The sequence below is a fragment of the Rattus norvegicus genome, chromosome 7 (assembly GCF_036323735.1).
Source record: "Rattus norvegicus strain BN/NHsdMcwi chromosome 7, GRCr8, whole genome shotgun sequence".
NCBI classification, from domain to species: Eukaryota; Metazoa; Chordata; class Mammalia; order Rodentia; family Muridae; genus Rattus; species Rattus norvegicus.
In genome coordinates this window covers 52,672,570-52,694,202 of record NC_086025.1, presented here as the reverse complement: position 1 = coordinate 52,694,202, position 21,633 = coordinate 52,672,570, and the positions used below count along the sequence as shown (strand labels likewise).

General features: G+C 41.0%; 2 protein-coding genes across 4 annotated transcripts in view; both read left to right on the top strand.

The window, feature by feature from the left end:
• The window catches only part of Tbc1d15 (TBC1 domain family, member 15), a 55,540-nt gene extending 52,107 nt beyond the window's left edge, over window positions 1–3,433 (top strand). For both annotated transcript variants that reach the window (NM_001427232.1, NM_001427231.1), the window contains 2 exon segments: window positions 61–147; window positions 2,121–3,433. In NM_001427232.1, the coding sequence (NP_001414161.1) occupies window positions 61–147; window positions 2,121–2,333 (300 nt within the window). In that variant the 3' untranslated portion in view covers window positions 2,334–3,433.
• A 14,464-nt stretch (window positions 3,434–17,897) lies between these two features.
• Tph2 (tryptophan hydroxylase 2) overlaps window positions 17,898–21,633 on the top strand; it is a 104,397-nt gene continuing 100,661 nt past the window's right edge. Inside the window, exons 1-2 of one of the 2 annotated variants that reach the window (XM_063263689.1) lie at window positions 17,898–18,785; window positions 20,608–20,742. In XM_063263689.1, the coding sequence (XP_063119759.1) occupies window positions 18,681–18,785; window positions 20,608–20,742 (240 nt within the window). In that variant the 5' untranslated portion in view covers window positions 17,898–18,680. The remainder of the gene's footprint in view (window positions 18,786–20,607; window positions 20,743–21,633) is intronic. The other variant, NM_173839.3, reaches the window with a different exon arrangement.

Genomic DNA, 21,633 nt, shown 5'->3' with positions numbered 1-21,633 from the left:
AGAGTATAATAGAGCTTTCTGTTTTGATTATCATTCTCTTTTGTTGATTTTTTTTTTTAGCACATCAATGAATTGTCCATGAAAATTGATGTTGAAGATATACTGTGTAAAGCAGAAGCAATTTCCCTACAGATGGCCCAATGCAAGGTAGACAGTGTTGCAAATAATTGCAATATTTTTCTCCTGCTTTTTAATCAGCTAAGAAAGATTTCCTTATGAGGAAAACGAATGGCAGTCAGCAAATGGAGGGCAGAAACAAAGCTTTTATTTATTTACTTTTGTAAGTTTACCTCACTTAATTGAAAACAGTTGACTAATTATGCCAGATTGGAAACATTTAATTGGCAAAATGGCAAAAGTAATGAAAATATTTGTACAGCTGGAGACTGTAGAGTAAGTGGTAATACATTATCCAACTTAATGAACGTAACAAGAACTCTTATTAAATGTGCAACATCCACCGCCAAAAATAGGTGCTAATCAGAACAACGGATGGCAGTTTGTCTTCCTGCATTTTTATCAAATTAGTTTTTGTTTATAAAAAAGAAGACATTTTTTTAATCTGAATTTAAACCAAGTCATTCATAGTTGGCCTTTTATTCTTTATTTTTTTCCTAAGTTTTATTTTTAAGCTCAAACAATATCTTTTTAGAATTATATTAAAGCTAGAAACTCAAGGGCAGGCAAGTGGTAAATGTCAGCAGCTGCTCAGAGGAGGCGGTGGAGGGACAGAGGAAGAAAAAGCCAGGCTGTTCACCGTGCTTGGAGGTCAGCAGCCATTGGAGGGGGGACTGTGGAGAAGGAGTTCTGATGCATCACAGAAGCAGATTTAGGTCCTGGTATCAAAAGGAAGGGGGAAAGGGCAGGGAAGGATGGTTGCAGCTTTTTTGTCTCCTGTCCTGCCCAGCATCTGAGGGAAGGGGGGTAGGGTGGGGGAAGAGACAGGGAGGAAAGTTGCAACTTTCTGTCCTAAGCCTCAGAAACACAGGCAGACCCAGTCAAACCCCACAGTTCATAACGACAAGTAGAAACTGCTTTGCTTTAGTTTGATTCCATTGTTGTGACAAAACACCCACTAAAAGCAAACTAGAAGAGGCCTGGGTTTATTTCAGTGCACAGGTCAAATTCCATCATGGAGGGACAGCAGAGCAGGAATTTAAAGCAGAAACCGTGAAAGGATATTGCTACCTGACTCACTTCCAGGCTCCTGCTTACTAGTATTTTTAAATTGTGTGTGTGTCATGAGCATACGAGTGCAGATGTCCTTGAAGGCCAGAGATGTTGGTCCCTGAAGAGCTTGAGTTACAGGCAGTTGTGAGCTAACAGTCTCTCTAGCTCCCTACCTAGCTTCCTTCAGTGGCCTGGTCCTACCCAGCCCAGGACCATTTGTTGAGGGAATGCTGTAGCCCATCATGGGCTGACTCTTCTACATCAATAACAATTGAGATAACCCCCCACAGACATGCCCTCAGGCCAGTCTGATACTGGGCATTCAGTCTCTCAGTTGAAAGTCTCCTCAGATGACTCTAGACTCTGTCAAATTGACATTTAAAGCTAACTAGGAAAATTCATGAGACAAAATAGATGGCTAAAATTTCTTTTGGAGGGGTTGGGGATTTAGCTCAGTGGTAGAGCGCTTACCTAGGAATCGCAAGGCCCTGGGTTCGATCCCCAGCTCCGAAAAAAAGAACCCCCCCCCAAAAAAAATTTTTTTTTTTTTTCATTTGGAGTAGAGGGAGATGAAGCATATGCAGCACTTGCTGGCATTTCTTCTAGGCTCCGCCCAAAATGTTACCTAGCAACAGCCAGGTAGGAGCCTGGCTTGCAATAAAAGGACTGTTTGGTGCCCCCCCCCCTCTTCCTCTCTTTCTCTCACTCTGTCCCTTCTTTTTGCCTCTATTTCCTTTTCAACCCCCCTTCTCATGCCCCCAAATAAACCATTCCTCGTCCCTCCGTGTGGGTGTGCAGAGGCTCCTCCTCCCGCCGCATCAGCTGCTACGTCACAGCACTTAGCCAGTTAAAATGAATGTTCAGACTCTGAAGTCACGCTACTATTCAAAGGTTATTTTGTGGGTGTTTTTCCTCAGTTGTGATTTTATATTTGATTTTTTCATACTCAGGAATTGCCCCAAGCAGTTTGTGAGATCCTGGGACTTCAGGACAGCGAAGTTACAACGCCAGATTCCGACACTGATGAAAATGTTGGAACTCCTTGTCCCGTATCTGCATTTCCAAGTAGCACCTTGCCCGTCGTTGCTGCCAGCGAAGCCAAAGAGGACAGTCCAGCACAGACATTAGCATCCCCAAATGCCTGCAGACTAACACCTGCATGATCATTGTCTTCCGTGTTTTAAGAGATAACTTTGTTGCAATTCCTTTTTAAGTACATGAAAGGTAGACATTTACAGTCTTGGTATTGATCATGCTTTAAGTTTTATGGAAAGACAGTGTACTGATGTTCTTGCATTAAAGCTTTACAAAGTTTTAAACTAATTATTTTTGTAGTTACTTCTACCAAATAGCCTTTCCTTTTCAATAACATTCCTTAGTATTTTTATAGCTAAGCACATCTTATTTTGTTGCTGATGAACCGGTGTTGGATAAATATTACAAGTGGATGCTTTGGAAATTACGCACTTTGAAAAGCGTTCACTGTGTTTACTCCTTAGTGGCTTTGGACTTGATTAAATTAAGTGTTGAGCCTTTATAAAGCATTCTAAGCTGAGAAGTAGATTGTTACTCGGTGATGAAATTTAAAATACAAACAAATTTGGTTTTTCTATTGTTTACAACAATACTCAGCTTACCTATTTATGCTGGTTGAATGTGATTTAAATAAGAATTTTTACCAATGTAGTTAGTCGTGGATAAAGAACCATTTCAACCTTAGCAACTGGATTGGCAGTATGTTTTTTTACAAAGAACTTTTCTTTACTTGTATATAGGCTATATATACGTACTATTTATGAGTATAAGAAAGCATAGTCCTATTTTCTTTAACTGAATAAACTTGACTTGATTTATATAAGCTGATTCAACAAAATTAATACATGGCTTCAATATAAGATCTTTTTCAAAACTATTTTCTTAACTGAACATTTATTTAATGAGACTACATTGAACCCTGTCTATACCTGGTATAAATCACTGTAACCTCTTTACTAATAATGTTTATTATCTTTCCTAATACTGCACTAATTGGTTAATCGAATCTTTACATTTTTTAAAATATTCTTTGCAAAAAGCTTATGTCAAAAATTTCCAGGCACTGTTATGAGTCTCAAAGGAATATTTTTTGTATATGAATGAAGCTGTTTTTACCATGCAGTGTTGCATGTTTTTAAGTTCTGTGGAATTACCATAACAAATTCCGTTTTAATTGTAATTTGTTAACTCTTGTACATATCATTAAAATAAAATCAAATTTAAATTAGTGTTTTCAGTTACATTACACTTAGAAACAGCTGGTTTTTCATCAGAAGAAGAGTGGACCTCAACATGTCATGGTATCTCATTTCTTGAAGCCATGATTTCAGTGCATTGTGGAAGTGATGAGAAGCACGACGACTCCTTTTATACTTGTGCACACTGTTCATCAGTGTGCACGCTCACCAGTCACTGACGCTGCTGTCCTGTGATGGTCGTGTAGATGGGTTTTTCTTCCCCACAAAGTAAAGGTACCAAAGGAACTTTTACCCTAGCTGAGTATTAGGGGCAGTCATGGCCCTAGAACCGATAGACGTGGGTTTTTAATATTGTGTGTTATCTCTTATCAGTTAATAATGTAAGCCTGTTCAGAAGACTGAACTGCTCACAAACGTAGCACCTCCAGCCTTTCATTTCCTGCCATTCAGGAAATTACTCAGAACATCTTGATGTCCTCCTCGTTCTTCCTGGACCTTGGGTGTTCGGACGTTTTCTACGTAATACAATATCTACTTCAGATTAAAGAGAATTTAATATGTTTCATAAGTTGAACTTTTGTCAAGTTTTGTTATGAAACTGCTTGTTAAAATATTTTTACTAGAAATGCGTATTCCTGTCGTGCAGTTTTTATATGGACATGATAATGCATTGGCGTTGGTAAAGTCTTAATCAGCCTACAGAGTCCAGCTAGAAATACCAGGTAAAGGAGCTTTCAGGGTGTCGCTCAGGTGAACTTCTTGGCATAACCTTTGAAAAGATGATTTCAGTGTTCACAAAATGTTCATACACACAGGGTTTTAGTGTATGTATAATACATCTCTGCATGTAGAATATGTGTAATGTCATGTGACACATAAGGATGTTAAAATTTAGATTGTTTATTTTACCTCCTTGGGTATTCTCAATTTTTATTATGAGTGTATGAGAAACAAGACGGGGATCTGTACTCATGTTTCTAGACTTTCCATCTCTTCATGTAGAAAATTTCAGTCTTGGTTAATTAGAGAGTCAACTTTTTTCTGCAGTGCTTTTGGGAGAGGGATGGTTATCGAACCATGACAGTGCCCAGTGTTTAGAATGGGCACTGAGTCTTACGGGGCAGCCCTGTATTCCCATCCCTGACATAGTTGTGTGATGTGACCTCATGTGCGTCAGTGTGCCAAGGACTCCAGCGTGGGCATTTTCACTATGGGTTTTCAGAGGCGCTCAAACGTCTTACACTACACAAAGCCTTGTGCGCCTATATGTGCATTTTTATAGAGAAGTCATGGTTTCCCAAAATATCTTGAGAAAATTTTCTCTAAAGTCAAAATATCGATAGTTATTTAACAGAATAATAACTATAATTTATGATTTGGGTTAATTTTATGTGCCAAACCTCAATTAAAATACCGAGCGAGTGTTCAGCTGTACTTCCTTTGTCTCCATTATCAAAATGCGTGTTCAGTTTCCTCAGACCCACTGAGTGAAGTCTTTGAAAGCAGTGTTCAAAAGTGGGAAGCCCAGCAATCCCCTGAGTTCCCCCGCAGTTAAAGGATTCCCATTATGTTGAATTTTTAAAAAATATTTTGAAGGGGGCTGGAGAGATGGATCAGTGGTTAAGAGCACTGACCACTCTTGCAGAGGTCCTGAGTTCAATTCCCAGCAACCACATGGTGGCCCACAACCATCTGTGATGGGATCTGTGCCCTCTTCTGGTGTATATGAAGACAGCGACAGTGTGCTCACATAATTCTTAAAAATATTTTGATTGATAAGGCATATTCTTATGTTTTAAAAAGGTAGTTTGTTGAAGTTCTAACATAAATTTGCTCTAGTTATGCTTGCCTTTTCATTAGGAAGTGACAGCCTATTTTTTGTAGCTATCCCCTTGAATTTTTTAAAGTAGAAATTTACTCAGTTATACTTACATAGTATCTTATATTTGGAACCTTCAACATTCAGTCAACTAACCTAAGAATTTCATGAGAAAAGGAAAAGATTCTTAATTACACCACCTTGGGAAGAACAATCCCTTTGTGGGTCCCCACTCGCTACAAGACTGAAGACATACTAACATAGTGTAATGAGTGCCTCACGGCAGAGGTGGAGTGCAAGGGGAACATGAAAGGGCTCCTGCACCGCAGGACGACTGGGGAGCCTAAGGGCCTACCTGAGCATCCCCTCTTTGGAATGGCTACTTGGCTCCTCAATCTCTTCCCTCTGACACAGTCCCTCTTGGAGGTTAGGGTTCAGGAAGTATCCATTTCACTGAATGTTTTGCCCTGAGGCCCTGTTGTGATTTCAAACAATTCTGTCAGTTTCTAGTTTGGTTTCTGCTTCCATTTCCTCTGGGTCCCAACATGTCTGCGATCTCACTCTTCACTCCTCTGTTTAGCTCTTGTGGCCTGGCTTTCTGGCATCTTGACAAGACTGCGTGACCTTTGTTGTATACGTTCTTCAGCAGGGCATCAGCTGCTGTTGGACCACATGAACATGGAGTTCATATTTCCATTGGATGTATAGAGCCTGCTTTGACCTGACTTCCTCAAGCAGAACCACACAGAAGCCATCCTTCTGGCCCTTTGTGGCTCTATCTCACAGCTTGTTCTCCTTTGGATGTCTCCTGCATGCTCACCAGCAGCTCGTTTCCTTTTCCCTTCAGTGACCATTAACCAAACTGTTGGGGTGGCTTCTGAATAGCCCTGTGACAACTATTTGCCCTGATTTTTCATTTCCTCCTCTTGGAAAGATAAAGGTCTTTTGTGTTTTTCTCCAGTCACATAGACTGTTTCAAAATCAACATTTATACTCCTTGAGATGTTACCACTGGGGATGTCTCCATTTATCATGAAATAAAATGAATGTGAGTGAAGTCCAGAGCCATCCACAGGGATTCTGAACACAGCCGCTCAATGAGTTGGTTCCCACTCAGTTGCAAGTAAAGTGCCATTCTCTTCGTTTGACCTGGCTCTCTCACATCCTGCCTAATCTGAGAAAAGTTGATACTCTGGCTAGTCCAGGAAATGGCCATTGCTGGCCTCTGCATTTGCTGAAGTCTACTACAAGAGAAATCAAGAGTAGGTTAGTGAACCCATCTACATTTTAACACTTTAGTGAATGTAAGCATTCCTGCCCTGTGGTGATTGGATTTTCCAGACAATCACAAAGATGGACTTTCTGCCAAATTTTTTATTCAGAGTCAGTAGTTCCTCAAGTTCCTTGTTGGAGAGTAAATTAGTGACATGCTGAATTTATTGTTTGAGTTCCAAGATGGTAGAATTGTACTCCCCTGGTAGTCAAAGGGACAAACATGATACAGAACATCATAGATTGCTGTGGTCTGGCTAGTCCAACAATGGCTGTCATCTGATGGAAAGTCCAAGGACCCAATAGTTGTTCAATCCATGCGGTCAGATGCCTTCACTATGCATCTTCCATGTTGGAATCCCGGAGACGTGGGCTCTAGTTTGAGTGAAGAAATGCCTCGGCAGCAGGATATGTGGACTCGGCAAGAGTGAGCAAGCAGGCCAAGAGCTGCTTCCATGGCCTGAAGGTGTGGCCCAGATTTAGGGTGGGTTTTCCAACCTCAAGTGATCTGTCCAGAGAAGTCTCTCACAAGTCTACCCACCTACTTGGGTTTTTAGTTGATTCCCATATGGTCAAGTTGACAACCAAGAACAGCAGCCATCACATCTAAAGTTTCCAAGACCAGGTTCATCTGCCACATGACAGCCTTCGTTGTGTTGAGAGAGGTTAGGAATGTGATTATCTGGAAAGAGTGAACGAAAAGGTGGAGCATCCTTTCCCAAAGCCCCTTTTCCTTTCTAGGGTCAGCAAGGAACTCTTCAAAGGAGAGCTTTAAGGACATAGAAGGAAAGGAAAAAAAATTAATTTATCCTGGGGATGCAGGTGGCATGATGGTTGGCTGTGTCCAGTTGCCTCTCCAGCATGTCCATGTTGGGATAGGTGACAGCCATTTTAAGCTATAATGTATAAACTGTCAACTGCTTATCTGCAAGAATGCAGGTTTTTAATTGTTGTGCTTGTATGTCCACCATTCTGTGAGCTACTATGGAATCTATATGTAGAACTACTGTGGAATCCATGGGACTGTACGTAAAATGCTGGGCAGCACACAAAAGATATTTTTTGAGGGTCACTCTTGGGTTTGAGACCAAGTGGAATCACTAAGCCATGTGACCATGACTCTAAGCCCCCATTTCCTCATCTGCCGGTGGGAATAAGTGCGTGTGAAAATGTTTAACGCAGTGCCCAGCATGACAGAGCAGGAACAGATGTTCTAATAAGATGCCAGAGAGATACTGCCACCATCTTTGGGCATCTTTTAAAATCTTAAGTGTAATTTTTTTTCTTCCAAAACAAACCATGCTGCTAATAGAGCCTTAAGGGAGACACCCTTCAGTTTGTTTCCTACTGAGGTCATTTTTATTTCAAATTCAGCTTGTGTTCTGGTTTCATGGAGCTGCTTCCTCACTGTCCCACTATACAGCGCTGTCTCTGTACTTCAGTTTCATCTTCAAGCAAGCCTCAATGTGCTCACCTTTTATTGATTCTCTTTGTGAAGGCGGTCATGAAAACACTGTCTACCTCGTATTTTTCCCACCGATGCAGCATGATTCTCAAGCTCCCTTTCTAGGTCAATATAACAAATATCACAAAAACTGCAAAAAAGGAAGCCCTATTTCATGACACCTAGGCATGACAGCGATAAACATTTTTAGTAGTGTGGGAAAAGATAAGTGTCTATTTAAGCATTTTATTAGAGAGCAAATTGATAGGTTTTTAAGCAGCTGGGTCTGGTGGCATGTAGGAGGCACAGAGGTTCCTGTGCTCACAGATAAGCACTAGGGAAACCAGGAATGTTGAACACGAAAGGCTGTCTTGTCAAAGGGAGAGATTATAGCTTGGTTTTTGCCCAGAAGTCTGGGATCAGAGGTGGTTAATAGCCTGGTGATCTCTGACTGACTGAGACCACACTAGAGCCTCCCCTGAGACCCTTACCTATTGCTCAGTCTATCTATAAAGCCCTGTCTATGGAAGATGGCACATGTCCTTTACAGTTTCGATGTAGTCATGTCTTAAATTTCATTGTGCACATAGTATCGCATTAATTATCACCAAGATTCTTTTTCCAGTAAGTTGTGCTGTGCTTAAATATACCTGAACTACCCCGTGTCACAAAGTCTGAAACAACACTGTGCTACTGAGTTGATTGGTGCCAATCCAACTGACTTTCTTGACTTAGTTTTAGATTGTGCTGTTTCTGTAACTCTGAATGGTTAATACAACCTCGAAGTTTAAGGACCTTTCATTTATGTTTTCCTTCAAAATGGTAGTCTATATAGTATGTAATGATGATTGACAGGAGTAAGTGTGCTGCGCCTAACTTGTACTGTGAATCGAAGTGGCAGAAGTCACGTGAGTGTAATATAACTCAGATTTTCTCATATGAACACACTGAGAAGCGCACTGACCATAATGGCTAGGAATGTTAAGGAGATGGGTTACTGAGGTTCGGAACAGTGGATTTTTCTCATGTCCCAATGAAAACGCTGACCTTGTAGCTCTCATGCTTCTGCCTGCTTTTCTATGTTCATTTGTACATATTTACATGGCCAGATAGCTCTGTACTTCATTAACTACACGTGTGTTGGCTGAGAATGGATGGAGGATGGAAAGGGAAATGATGCTTGCGTGCATTTTAAAGGTAAATCATTTCAGGTTCACTTCCTATTGTTGCTAAGCTCTTAAACTACTAAATCACGTGAAGAAGGCTCCGGGGTTACTTTAATATAAGTGATCAGAGAAATTAGTAGTGGATAACGTTACAGCTGTCCCTGCTGTAGAACCTGAAGTACGTACCCCGTAGAATCATATGTCCATGGAAAACATCCACACACACTGATTATCGAGTTGATGTATATTAGAAAAATCAACCCTTTCTAGTGCCTTGTTCAGAGTTTAAGAGACATAGATGTGAAGTACTGGTCTGATGTTTTGAAGTCAAGAAGACAAGTTATTCAAGGCAAAACAATCAGATTTTTGTGGAATCCTAGCCTCCAAACAATCGCTGCTTTTCTTTTCAATAAATCCATACTCATACTCCATCCCACTCACACATCTGCCCTTAAGTAATTTATCGTGTGCCTTATCCACTCTTCTTGGGAAGTTGAAAGGGAAATTTCTATTTAAGTCCTCATCCTAGCGGTCAAACTCAGGACCTTGTACATGCTAGGCAAGTCATCTGGAGGCTTGCACACCCAGCCTGACTTTCTCTTGGTGGCTTTGTGTTTCCACTTGGTTTCTTATTTAACCAGACTGTGAAGGTGTACAGAAAGGAAGAATACACAGATCTCAGTTCATTTTACTTACGAAACAAATTGATAGGATGGGAAACTTCCTGTGGCAGACCATGGATACTTCCGGATCTCCTTGATTCTCTGTTTACACAGATTACCTTTAGTGTTTATAAAGACTTCTCCCATGTCTTTGTTTCTATAGACTGAGGCCGGTTGATAGTGGTTTATCTTGCTGTCATTATTATTCTTTTTTTTTTTTCTTTTTTTTTTCGGAGCTGGGGACCGAACCCAGGGCCTTGTGCTTGCTAGGCAAGCGCTCTACCACTGAGCTAAATCCCCAACCCCTGTCATTATTATTCTTAATGACAAAAGATACCTATGTTGAAAAGGCACTATCATATATAAAGATTATATAGACCCTTTATACTTACATCAGCTACTCACCACCATGGCCGCTCATGGCCACATGGTTCTGTTACACCTATAGGAAGTTATAGTGTAGATCTTATTATGTTTCAATTTATGTTTCCCACAGTCCTCTTTCTACTTACTGGCCTCTTTCTTTGATTAAGTTAAAACTCTTCCCAATATCTTCCCCTCATGGCTAAAGACTTCCTGCTCATTGACTATGAAGACAACCACAGTGAGACCCAGTTTCTACATTTCTTTAAATTCTGCCAACCATTTATCCCCAGCCAATGCCTCATTCCGTATGACTCTGATTCAACAAGATATACACGGAGATTTAACTAGCATTTTGAGCATCCAGTATACAACACGTTAAAGACTTCATACGCATTCAATTTAATCAGAACAGCAGTTCCACAAGGGTCTGAGAAAAAGTAGAGCTGAGGCAAGTGTCAGAGCTAAAGTTTGAATTCAGGTTTATTAAAACCATCATTTTATGAAATACAGTTTAAGCATCTCTATTGTAACCAAGGCCACACATACACATGGCTCGCATGAGAAACCGTTTTTTCCACTACTCATGCTCAAGTCCCTCTCCCAAATGCAAGCTTCCAACTGTCCAGCTGCCTGCCGATGACCTAGCGTTCACGTCCACATCCCTGTGTGCATCGCTACTTTGATTTTCAGTCTTCTTCATTAGCGGTTGATGTCTCACTTTAAAGGATGAGCTTGTGCCTCTCCTCACTATTCACCCCCCACCCCCACATGCATACGGGCACAGGCTCTTCTTGCCTCTCTATGTTGCCATGCAGCTGAGATAGCATTGGTTATGTTGGCATGGGATGCAGTTTTTAACTGGGTTGCTCCTCTTTGGCTTTTTCTCAAGTTCCGTTTTCCTCTTTCATTGGTCAGTTTTCTGTACGGTCACGAATCCAACCTCGCATTCTTCCGGGTATTCAGACGGGCTTTGCAGCAGCGGATGTCACCGGTGATGGCATCACTGTGTTTAGGTCTCAGTCTTAGTGTTTGTAGGCAATGTAACTCATGCTATCATTAGCAAGGTCAGGTTCTCTGAAGTGGAGATTCCCCTTTCTCTGGCTTGAAGCTCAATGTCTGGGTTTTGCACCTTCTGAGTCCAGGAGCCTCAAAATCCAGTTTGTATACTTGCTTAATTACTCTCCTATATTTTCAACTGTGCCTGGTGCTGAATACCTGGCATTTTAACGTTTTCCAGAGTAATCCTCTGTCTATAAAGAGGAGGAGGAATCTGCTTGACTGTCTACCACAGGGGAGAAAAATACATAAGATTCTAATTTTTTTAATATAAAAATTTTATTGAGCTATAATTCCCGTAACACAAAATCACTTTAAAAAACTTCTCACTGTTTTATTACAAAAGTCAACATTTATAAGAACTACTTTTAAAGAATTCACTTTACTGGCTTTCAGTATGTCCACAGAATTATGCAACTGTGGCGATTAGTGTCGTCAATTTGGCAGAATCTAGAATTTACCTGGCAGATGGGTCTCTGGGCATGCCCGAGGGGGATTACCTTGGTTACATTACTTTGTGTGGGAAAATACATCGTTATTGTGAATGAAACCGTCCCCTGGCGCAGGGATCCTGAGCTTCAATGGGGAAAACAAGCCAAGTGCAAGCAGGCCTGCATTTATCGCTGTCTGTTTTCTGATTGTGAATCAAATGTGATGGGCGCTCTGGCCGCCTTGATGTCCCTGCCATCATACACGATACCCTTGAAGAGTCACTTAGAATAAACGTTTTGCTCTTAAGTTGCTTTGTTCAGAGTATTTTATCAACAGATGAAACATGTAAGACAGCAACTATCACCAAATTTTAGATTGCTTTTACTCCCTAAAGAAACCCTGTGGCAGTTCTCTACCTCCACCCTCGTATCCCCAGGCAATCATGAATCTGCCTTAGTGTTCTTCTTTATAGCTTCTTTTCACATCTAGCCATTCCACGTAAGCAAAATCATGTGAACTCATGATTTCTTGTGTCTTTTTTTTCTTTGCTTAGCATAATGTTTTCAAGGTTTACCTATGGTGTTGTGGTCTTGCATCAATTTAGGGGATGATGTATTTCCATCCTCTGGACCATCTGGTCTTACTCAGCTTACGATATATGATTTTTGCCTGTCTTCTCATCATCTGGTGATATTTGATTACTTTCTTTTTTATGAATAATGTTGCTGTGAACAATTGTGTACAATCTTTTTTTTGTGGTTATATTTTTACTTTTTGGGGGATGTATTCCCTAAAGAATTGAGTTGTTGAGAGTTCTAGTTAATCTTAGTCTTGAGGAACTGTCAGATATTCTTTTCCAACAACTACATTATTTTCCACATACCTGGGGTAAAAACTTCTAGGTCATATGATAACTCAATGAAGCACTGAGGGACCACTAAACTATTACCTGGAATGACCACATCACTTTACAGAGCCACTGGCAATGTAAGAAAAGCCAACATTTTCTTCAGCAATCCTATGCATATCATCTGTTACTTTGATTCTAAAAATCCTACTGGGTCTGAAGTAGCATCTCACGTTTTAGAATTTGATTTGCATTTCTCCAGTTATTAACGATGTATAGTATTTTTTCATGTGCTTATTAACACATCTTTGGAGATGTGTCTATCAGCCCTAACTTTTTATTTTTATTCTATGTGCTTTGGTGTTATGCCTGCATGTATTTCTGTGCGTCAGATCCCTGTGTGCAGTTACAGACAGTTGTGAGCTGCCATGTGGGTGCTGGGAATTGAACCATCTCTGGAAGAGCAGCCAGTTCTGTTAACTATTGAGCCATGTCTCCAGCCCCAATTTTAACTCTTTTTTTTTTAAATTTCAACTCCTTTAATGTTGCTGAATTATAAGAGTTCTTTATTTTCAATGAAGAACTGTAGATATTTTCTTCTATAGTATAAATTGTCTTTTTAATTAAATTTTTTAAATAATTTCATACTTTACTATATTTGTATCATTTCCCCCTCTACTGCCTCTCATGTCAAATTTATGGCTCCTGCTTCTTTAATTATTACTGTTTCACACACACATGCACACAAATCTTCACAGAGTCCATTTATGGTTGCTTGTCTGTACGTGTGTGCGAAGTCCTACATGGCCACTGTGGAAGGGACAATGTGATACAGTTCCCACCCCTGAAACAGAGTCAGCAGGGCATGGGCTTCCACAAGTACTGATGGTTGCTTAGGTGTAAGGTTGTTTTTTTATAATGATGTATATGGTTTGTGCTTCATGTTCCTCCTTTGGGAAATGTTCTCCCTGTCAAGGTTAATGACTCCATGAAAATAAGAAACAGCATGCATCTGGGAGGAGAGGGTGTGTCTAATGTTCTCAGCAAAATGGTAAAATGTTGTGACCTTCAAGACAGTCATTAAGGCTGTGGGAAAGAACTTTGAAAACATGAGTTCAAGAATGTATAATTTCTCAACTATGTAAAATATAAGGATGCAATATGAATTTACGAGGGGCTTCACAGACTTGAAAGAACAAAGGCAGCTGCACTAATGAGCAGAAAGATTCAAAGGCAGACAGATTCCTGAGTTTAAAGTTAGTTCGGGACAGAGGGAGTTTAGATCTTGGCACGGTGGGAATGGTAATCTCAGGATGGGATCCCACCCAGCTAAACTTATTGTTTGTGCTTACAAAGGCAAGCAGATCTCTGAGTTTATTTGCTAAAAAATGTACTTACTGTCTTTAAGAATCAAGGAGCTTAAGTCATAAAATACTGACTGATTCATGGGATAATCAAAATGGAACCTGGGTAAATAGTTGATTTGATATGTAAATAAAAGTCTGGGCTTTGGTCTGCGAGAGAGAGCTACCCACACAGCTGTCTGGAGAGCCAGCAAGAGCAGAGCACAGTGCTGTCAGCTTGTACCCATGACTGACTTCAAGTCATTCTTTACTGCTCCCAAACACTCTTCCCCAGGGCTTGTCCTTTACACATGAATAGGACTGATCCACTGAGGTTGGATAACCTACTAGAGGGCTCATTCCAGCAGCCATTGGTTGCATGTAGCTTTTGAACTGGGGAAGGAAGCTTATGAAATTTCCCTACTCCACATTGGCATGTGTCATTATGCAGATTTGTTAGGTAACGATACAGCTGAAGTTTCATGGCTTCAGCTTCTCTGTCAAGTCTAGAAGGTACCACTTAGCAGCAGCTGTCTAAGTCTGCTGGCTCTAACAATCTTTCTGTTCTCCTCTTCCAGGATTTCCCTTGAGCTGCAGACTTAAGGGTTGCATTATAAATGTATAAACTGGGATTGGAACTCTATTATTAGCTCAGATTACTATTTTCCCATTGTATTATCTTGGAGCCTCTCTCAGAAAATTATTGACCACAAATACAGTGGATTATTTCCAGACTATCAGATCTAGTCCATTTATCTATATGTCTGTCCATGTGAAGTATCACACTGTATTGATGACTAAATTTGTTGTGGATTTTGGAATTGTCTGACTCCTACTTACAGACTCTGGACAAATCTTTCACAGTCTCCTCTGTTTCCTCATAATGCCAGAGATATGGAGCACATAGGGGCTCCTCAAGTGTAAATCAAGTTGCTTCTCTGCAACTTTATTGTTAACTCAGCTTCCTTGTGTCTCCAAAGTCTTTGATCACTCAGATCCTATTAAGCTTCTAGTTTTTGTTGCTGATGCTTGTGATCTTACATTATTCTTGTATGCCTTAAAAAGAAAAGAAAACCCTTTATGTTTTTCCATATATTATTTAAAGGAACAAAAGTGGTTATAGTATTTAATAGACTCAACAAATACCTTAAATAAACGTTAATATTAATTTAAAGCATTTTATATAACTTATTTTGTTTATATTTTTTCCTTTCCCAACTCCGCTCAGATCCTCATCACTTCCTCATTGACCCTACTTCATGTTCTCTCCCTCTCTCTCTTCCTCAAAAACATGCCCCAAATGGAAAAGAAAAGAAAAAAGAGCAAAACAAAAAACAAAGACCAAAAAAAGGACATAAAAACAATTAGACCAAAAACCAAAAACCAAAAACCAAAACCAAGAAAACCACACACACACACACACACACACACACACACACACACACACACACACGGAGTTGACCAACTGCTTCTGGGCATGGGGCCTGCCCTGGAGTGCGATTGATATATCCAATGATGCTTGATTAGAGATAATAGATTTTTTCCTTTCTTAGCAAGTATCACTTGCAAATAGCTTCTTGGCTAGGAGTAGGACTTTGTGTCCACTTCCTATCACTGGGCTGAAATGTTTGTCTGGTTTGGATTTGTGCATGCTTTTGCATTCTCTGTGAGTTTATATGTGCAGTGGGCTTGCTGTGTTTGGATGACAATGTTTCCTTGGAGACATCCTCTAGCTCATACACTCTTTCTGCTTTCTCAGCATTGATACCTTGAAGGATAAGGACATTTCATCTAGTGATGACTGCTGGAAGGTCCCCCATTCTCTCTGATCATTGTCCGTCGCCAGTCTGTGTCTTGATTAACATCTACTCCAAGGAGAAGCTGCCCTGGTGAGGGCTGGATGGTCCATTGATCTACAGTTACAGCCTTCTTTCACCAGCTCCCATGGTTAAGCAGGGGCAGTAGCCTCTGGACTTTTATCACTTCACATTTCTGGTCGCTTTTGTTGCATTGTCTGTCTGCCATCTTAAACCAGGCAATTGTATTCTGAGTGGGATATTTAAAGTTCAGCTTTTAATCTTCTATCCTGAAGTCCTCTTCCAAGCTATCACTTTTCTAAAATGACACTATGTTTACATGACTACACTGTAGAAAGCCTTTCCGATTGACTTTCAGTTACAGGAAAAGGTGATAAAATACCAAGCTATACAGTGTCATGGAAATCTTGCCATACTCTAGATCTTGCTCCTTCTTTCTTTCTTTCTTTCTTTCTTTCTTTCTTTCTTTCTTTCTTTCTTTCTTTCTCTCTCTCTCTCTCTCTCTCTCTCTCTCTCTCCCTTCCTTCCTTCCTTCCTTTCTTCCTTTGATTTGTTTATTTATGAGTACACTGTAGCTGTCTTCGTGCAGACCAGAAGACAGCACCAGAAGAGGGCATCAGATCACGTACACACCAGAAGAGGGCACCAGAGGGTTACAGATGGTTGTGAGCCACCATGTGGTTGCTGGGAATTGAACTCAGGTCCTCTGGAAGAGCAGTCAATGCTCTTAACCGCTGAGCCATCTCTCCAGCCCTTTCTTTCCTTTTTAATTTGTGTCATGGCTGCATCCTTTCCCTACATCTAGATTACATCACTTTTGAAGAATAATGGTTCCCCACATTTTGTTGTATTGTTCCCTATATTTCAAACCATCTCCTTGCTCTTTTCCATTATGTATGACACTGCCAAAATCACTTCTAAAATTCAGTTCAAACAACTCCCTCGAGAGTCTTGGGCCTCTGTAGTGTCTGTAGTACTGACCACTCCGTGCCTTTGCTTTTCGTGTCTTCTGCAGAGAGGTCGATACCCTTTGTTCTACTTGGTTATCGCACAACTTGATTCTCTCAGCCAGACTGTGATCTCCGTGGGTCAGTGCTGCATCGAACACTTCTTTGCATGCTTGGGATTCAGTTTCAGCTTACTAGAAACTCAGGGCTCAACAAAATTTTGTTGAGTTATACATCTGTTCTGTGTCTGGCTCTGTAGTCTGTCGAGTCTGCTTTTCTTTACACCCTTCTCCTTCTTTGGAAGAGAACACGGATTCCCAAAGTCAAATTGACTGAATTAAGATCCTACCTTAGACATTCTTTTGTGCCTTAGTACACACACACACACACACACACACACACACACACACACAGATGCACACACATACACACATATGCACACACACATACACACAGATGCACACACACACATACACATACACACAGATGCACACACACATACACATACACACAGATGCACACACACATACACATACACACAGATGCACACACGCACACACATACACATACACACATGCACACGCACACATAAACATACACACAGATGCACACACGCACACACATAAACATACACACATGCACACACACACACATGCACACACACATGCACATGCACACACACACACACACCAGTCTTATGATAACTGACTATGTTCTGACCTATAAACGTGCATAAAAATCCAGAATATGATTACTTAGCATTGTTAGCTATTATTTTTTACAATTACTTCAGTTAATTTATTAATAATTTCTTTTCCTCTTAGCCTCTTAGTCTTCAGAGGAAATAGGAGCTAAATGATTATTTCCAGAGTTGGATCAAATAATAATCCTAAACCCTCAAGTCTCCAGAAACAGTTAAAATCCAACCAATGTTAACATATACAGTCTTGTTTTGAAGAATCTTCATTTTGTTTTCTATACAATCCAATTGTACGAGTCCCAGATTTTGTTTAGTTCTTCAGTTAAACATGTACTCTTGGTTAAGAATTTTCCATGTTTAAAAGTTATTTGTTATTTTTACGTACATGAGTACACTGTAGCTGTCTTCATGCACACCAGAAGAGGGCATCAAATCCCCATTACATATGATTGTGAGCCACCTAGTGGTTGCTGGGATTTGAACTCAGGACCTCTGGAAGAGCAGTCAGCACTCTTAACCACTAAGCTATCTCTCCAGCCCCAAACTTTCCATTCTTTAAAGGATTGCTAAGCTTTCCCGTGGCTTTCTAAAGTTGGGAAGGTACCTATAGAATTTTGTCTATGCCTGTCAGATTGCTGGGTCTGATTAAGTTATAGATGGGGAGCAGCAGAATTGCATCAGAAAAGCATCAAAGGGATAGTGGGCCTATGGGCATTTCATTTCCATATATTTCTTACTTAGTGAAGAACATTCTAGAAGGTGAGCATCTTGGCTAAGTTCAAGCCTCGAATTTCAATAGCCTGAGTAACCTTCTACCTGGAGACACCACAGGTTTTGGAAACAGACCTCTTACGAAAGCCATCACACATACATACACATAAAATTTGCACATCGTAACATGTCATGGTGCAGAAAAGCCTTCCTTAAGCTATTTTCTTACTTTTAGAAAGCACAAAGCACTCAAACTCATAGTTACTGGAAGACTGAGGGTAACCTTCCAATAGCAGGCCCTAGAATTAAAATTAGACGACTGCTATTTTGTTGCAAGGAAAAAAATAATAATAAACCCTGACGCATAGCTCTCCACCATCTCTTCCCAAAGGGCTACTCGACCTATGAAACAAACAAATCTCATCATGAGCACAGATAACCCCAGGCTTCAGACGTGTAATCTGATTGTGGCCATCAGCAACCAGAAATGAGTTTTTTCTAATCAGCTTCCCATCACTCCTCAGTCACTCATATAAAGGAACACAGGGAGGGGAGGAAGCGCACTGCTCTTCAGCACCAGGGTTCTGGACAGCGCCTCGAGCAGCCAGCTGCCGCTCACCTTCCTCCTACATCTCTGCCAAGGCTGCCCCTCTGGTCCCCCCTGCTGCTGAGAAAGAAAATTACATCGGGATCCATGCAGCCCGCAATGATGATGTTTTCCAGTAAATACTGGGCCAGGAGAGGGTTGTCCTTGGATTCAGCGGTGCCAGAAGAGCATCAGATACTTGGCGGCTTAACAGTGAGTATGGAGTATCTGGCAGCCTCCAGTGTTCTCTGGGGCTTCAATTGTCTTAACCTCACCATATGGACACCTGCTGTAGAGTAAGCATGCAGTTCAACTCCTTCTTCCTCTGTAGTCTTGTCTTACTCCCTCCTTTCTGTCTGCCTTAGCTCTCCACAAGGTAAAAAGCAGCTGGGCGAGTTGCTGGGAGATAAACTTTCCTCAAATAGAAAGTGAAGTTTCCTATCGTGAAGAGTGAAAGATTATGTGAAGCGGTGTGCTACATTCACTCCTCCCTCAAAGTATAGAACTTGAAAGACCGATAAGGAGGATTTGGGAAAAGAATTAAATACATCTCTCTGGTTTCTACAAGACTGTATTGTCCCCCATGCCCTGCAGAACTAATATGTGTATTCTTGAGATTAGGTGTAGGTTTTGGAATAAAAGAGGAACCAGGGCCCTTAGAAGGTTTTCCTGCCTGCCACGTAACTCCCCCTTTAAACCCTAATTGACGAGATAAAGAAGCATTCTGCTTGTGTCAATATTTACAAGATTTGTGTGTGTGTGTGTGTGTGTGTGTGTGTGTGTTTAAATACTAACATTAAAGAATGGTATTTGTAAAGTTACAGTTCTTGCAAAGGTTTACATCTTAATTTGAGCAACAACTGTGAGATTTAATAAACATAGCACTTTTGATTTGCTAGCATATAATACATATTCAGGATTCTGTCATTAAAAATTTTAGGGGATGCTTCACCACTGTCCTTCCTGTTTATCAACCAATTGCAAATTCAGCTTGTCAGAGAAAGCTCAGGCTAATGCCATAGCTCCGGGCATGGCCATTCTATTTATTACTCCACAAATGCTGAAAAACAGCCACGGCAACTTTCTTAGCACTACTTAAGTCGATTTGTGGAAATGAGGCCAAAATGTAAAATAGATTTTTCTGACGCTCAAGTATCATGAATATTTGGATGAGGCATTACATTGAGGAGCACCTCGATTCTGAAGTCATAATAAAAGCACAAAAACCCCTCAGTTATGGTTAATGTATGACACTTTCCCATAAAAATGCTCCTTAGACATACGAGACCTGGGCATTACGTGGAGAGGAGGGAGCAGATGTTGAGAATATGAAGACATTTGAGCTTTTAATGACTAAACATACTGTCAAATGCCAGTGCCGGCATAAACTTCTCTCCCTCAAGTCATAAATAATAAACTATCCATTCCCATTATATATAAGCTCAGTGAGTGAGGTTATCTTAATGCATGAAAATAAAGCCAGTAGAGGAATAGAAGGAAGACAATGGCAAATCTCTTATCACGGGGCTCCATATAAATATGCGGGTCTTAGTTCCATGAGGATGTAATAGACTGGTGTGATTATGGCACCTCACCATTAGCCAGGAAGACAGCCCTCTGTTTGCCTGACTCTACATCATGTGTAATGAGTATAAAACAGTCCACCAGAATCTTACATCGTCTGTCCAATGGGACGTTCCTGGGGTTTGTTTTTCAAATTCTGCAATGGGCTCTGATTGCTAGACTCTTGTTTCTACCTTTAGCCAGAAGAGCTTAGTTATTTCTCAAATTCTCCTGTGTGCTCCTAATGGCTACCCAGCCAGTTCTCTTTCTCTCTTCTGCCTTTCCAACTGCCCGTTCAATAAGTGGCTGAAATGTAGCAGTCACTCTCCAGACTTTCCCGGGTGCTGTGGCAACTCCACTTTGGGTTTGAATGATGGGTGGGGCTTGCAGCGTTTAAGAGGAATTTCTGGATGAATTGAATTATGGGAACCTCTGGGATACAAGTGACTCCTGTGCTCCTACTCTCTTGAAGCAAAATAAGGCTACCGCTAGCAAAAGCGAGGACAAGAGAAGCGGCAAAGACACTTCGGAGAGCAGCAAGACTGCGGTTGTGTTCTCCCTGAAGAATGAAGTTGGCGGGCTGGTGAGAGCACTGAGACTCTTCCAGGTAAACGCAGACCACGCCTCTTCTGCAGCCTCCAGGTAGCTGTGTGCCTGGCGACAGACTTGTCCCCTGTTATTAAGGCATTTCTGGATCCATTTCTATATATCACAGTGAAAGAGTCAAAGGGACCAAATGTCACCAAGCTTTAAAAAGGGGGTTTGCTCTGCCCAACAGTGAAGTAATCAGGTTTATATGAGGTGTGATTTATTAATTCAGGCTCAGCCTATAGCATCTCTGTTAACCTGTTGCCGGGTGAGAAGTCTGTAATTCAAACATGTGAGCTTTGAAGTAGAAAATGCAAAGCACACACATAAACACAGTGCACACATATATGTGCACAACACATGCATACACGCATACATGTGCACAACACACACAGCACACATGTACACAACGCATATATACAACACGCACACACAAACACACAAACGCGCACACAGTGCTTCAAAATATCAAATCTTTACCCTGCTTTGATTTACTAAATCTGAACTGTACGCCTGTAGTAAGAGCATGTTTGTGCCATAAAATGAGATATACAAGCACTTATTCTCATCGGCCTCACTTCATGAACTTAATAACGTGTGCTTTGTAAAGTGGGATTGCCATCTCTATCTGTAATCGAAGGAGAGACTTATAGAAAGATATGGCACAGTCCCCGGCACGAATCCCTGTTTTGAGCCCTAAATTAAGAGCTTGGGTGAGGAGGAAGAACACCTTGTACACCTGATGTCTTCTCCGCCTGAAGCAAAAACCCTTACAAATTGCATTCTGTCGGGAGCAGCGGCTGGTCACCAGAGCGGGAAGATAAACGTCCGCTCTTTCTGGTGCCTTGGGCTGCTGTGTGGTAGACACATGTGGGATCTGGAGCTGTGTTCTGCCGGGTTGGCTAACTGC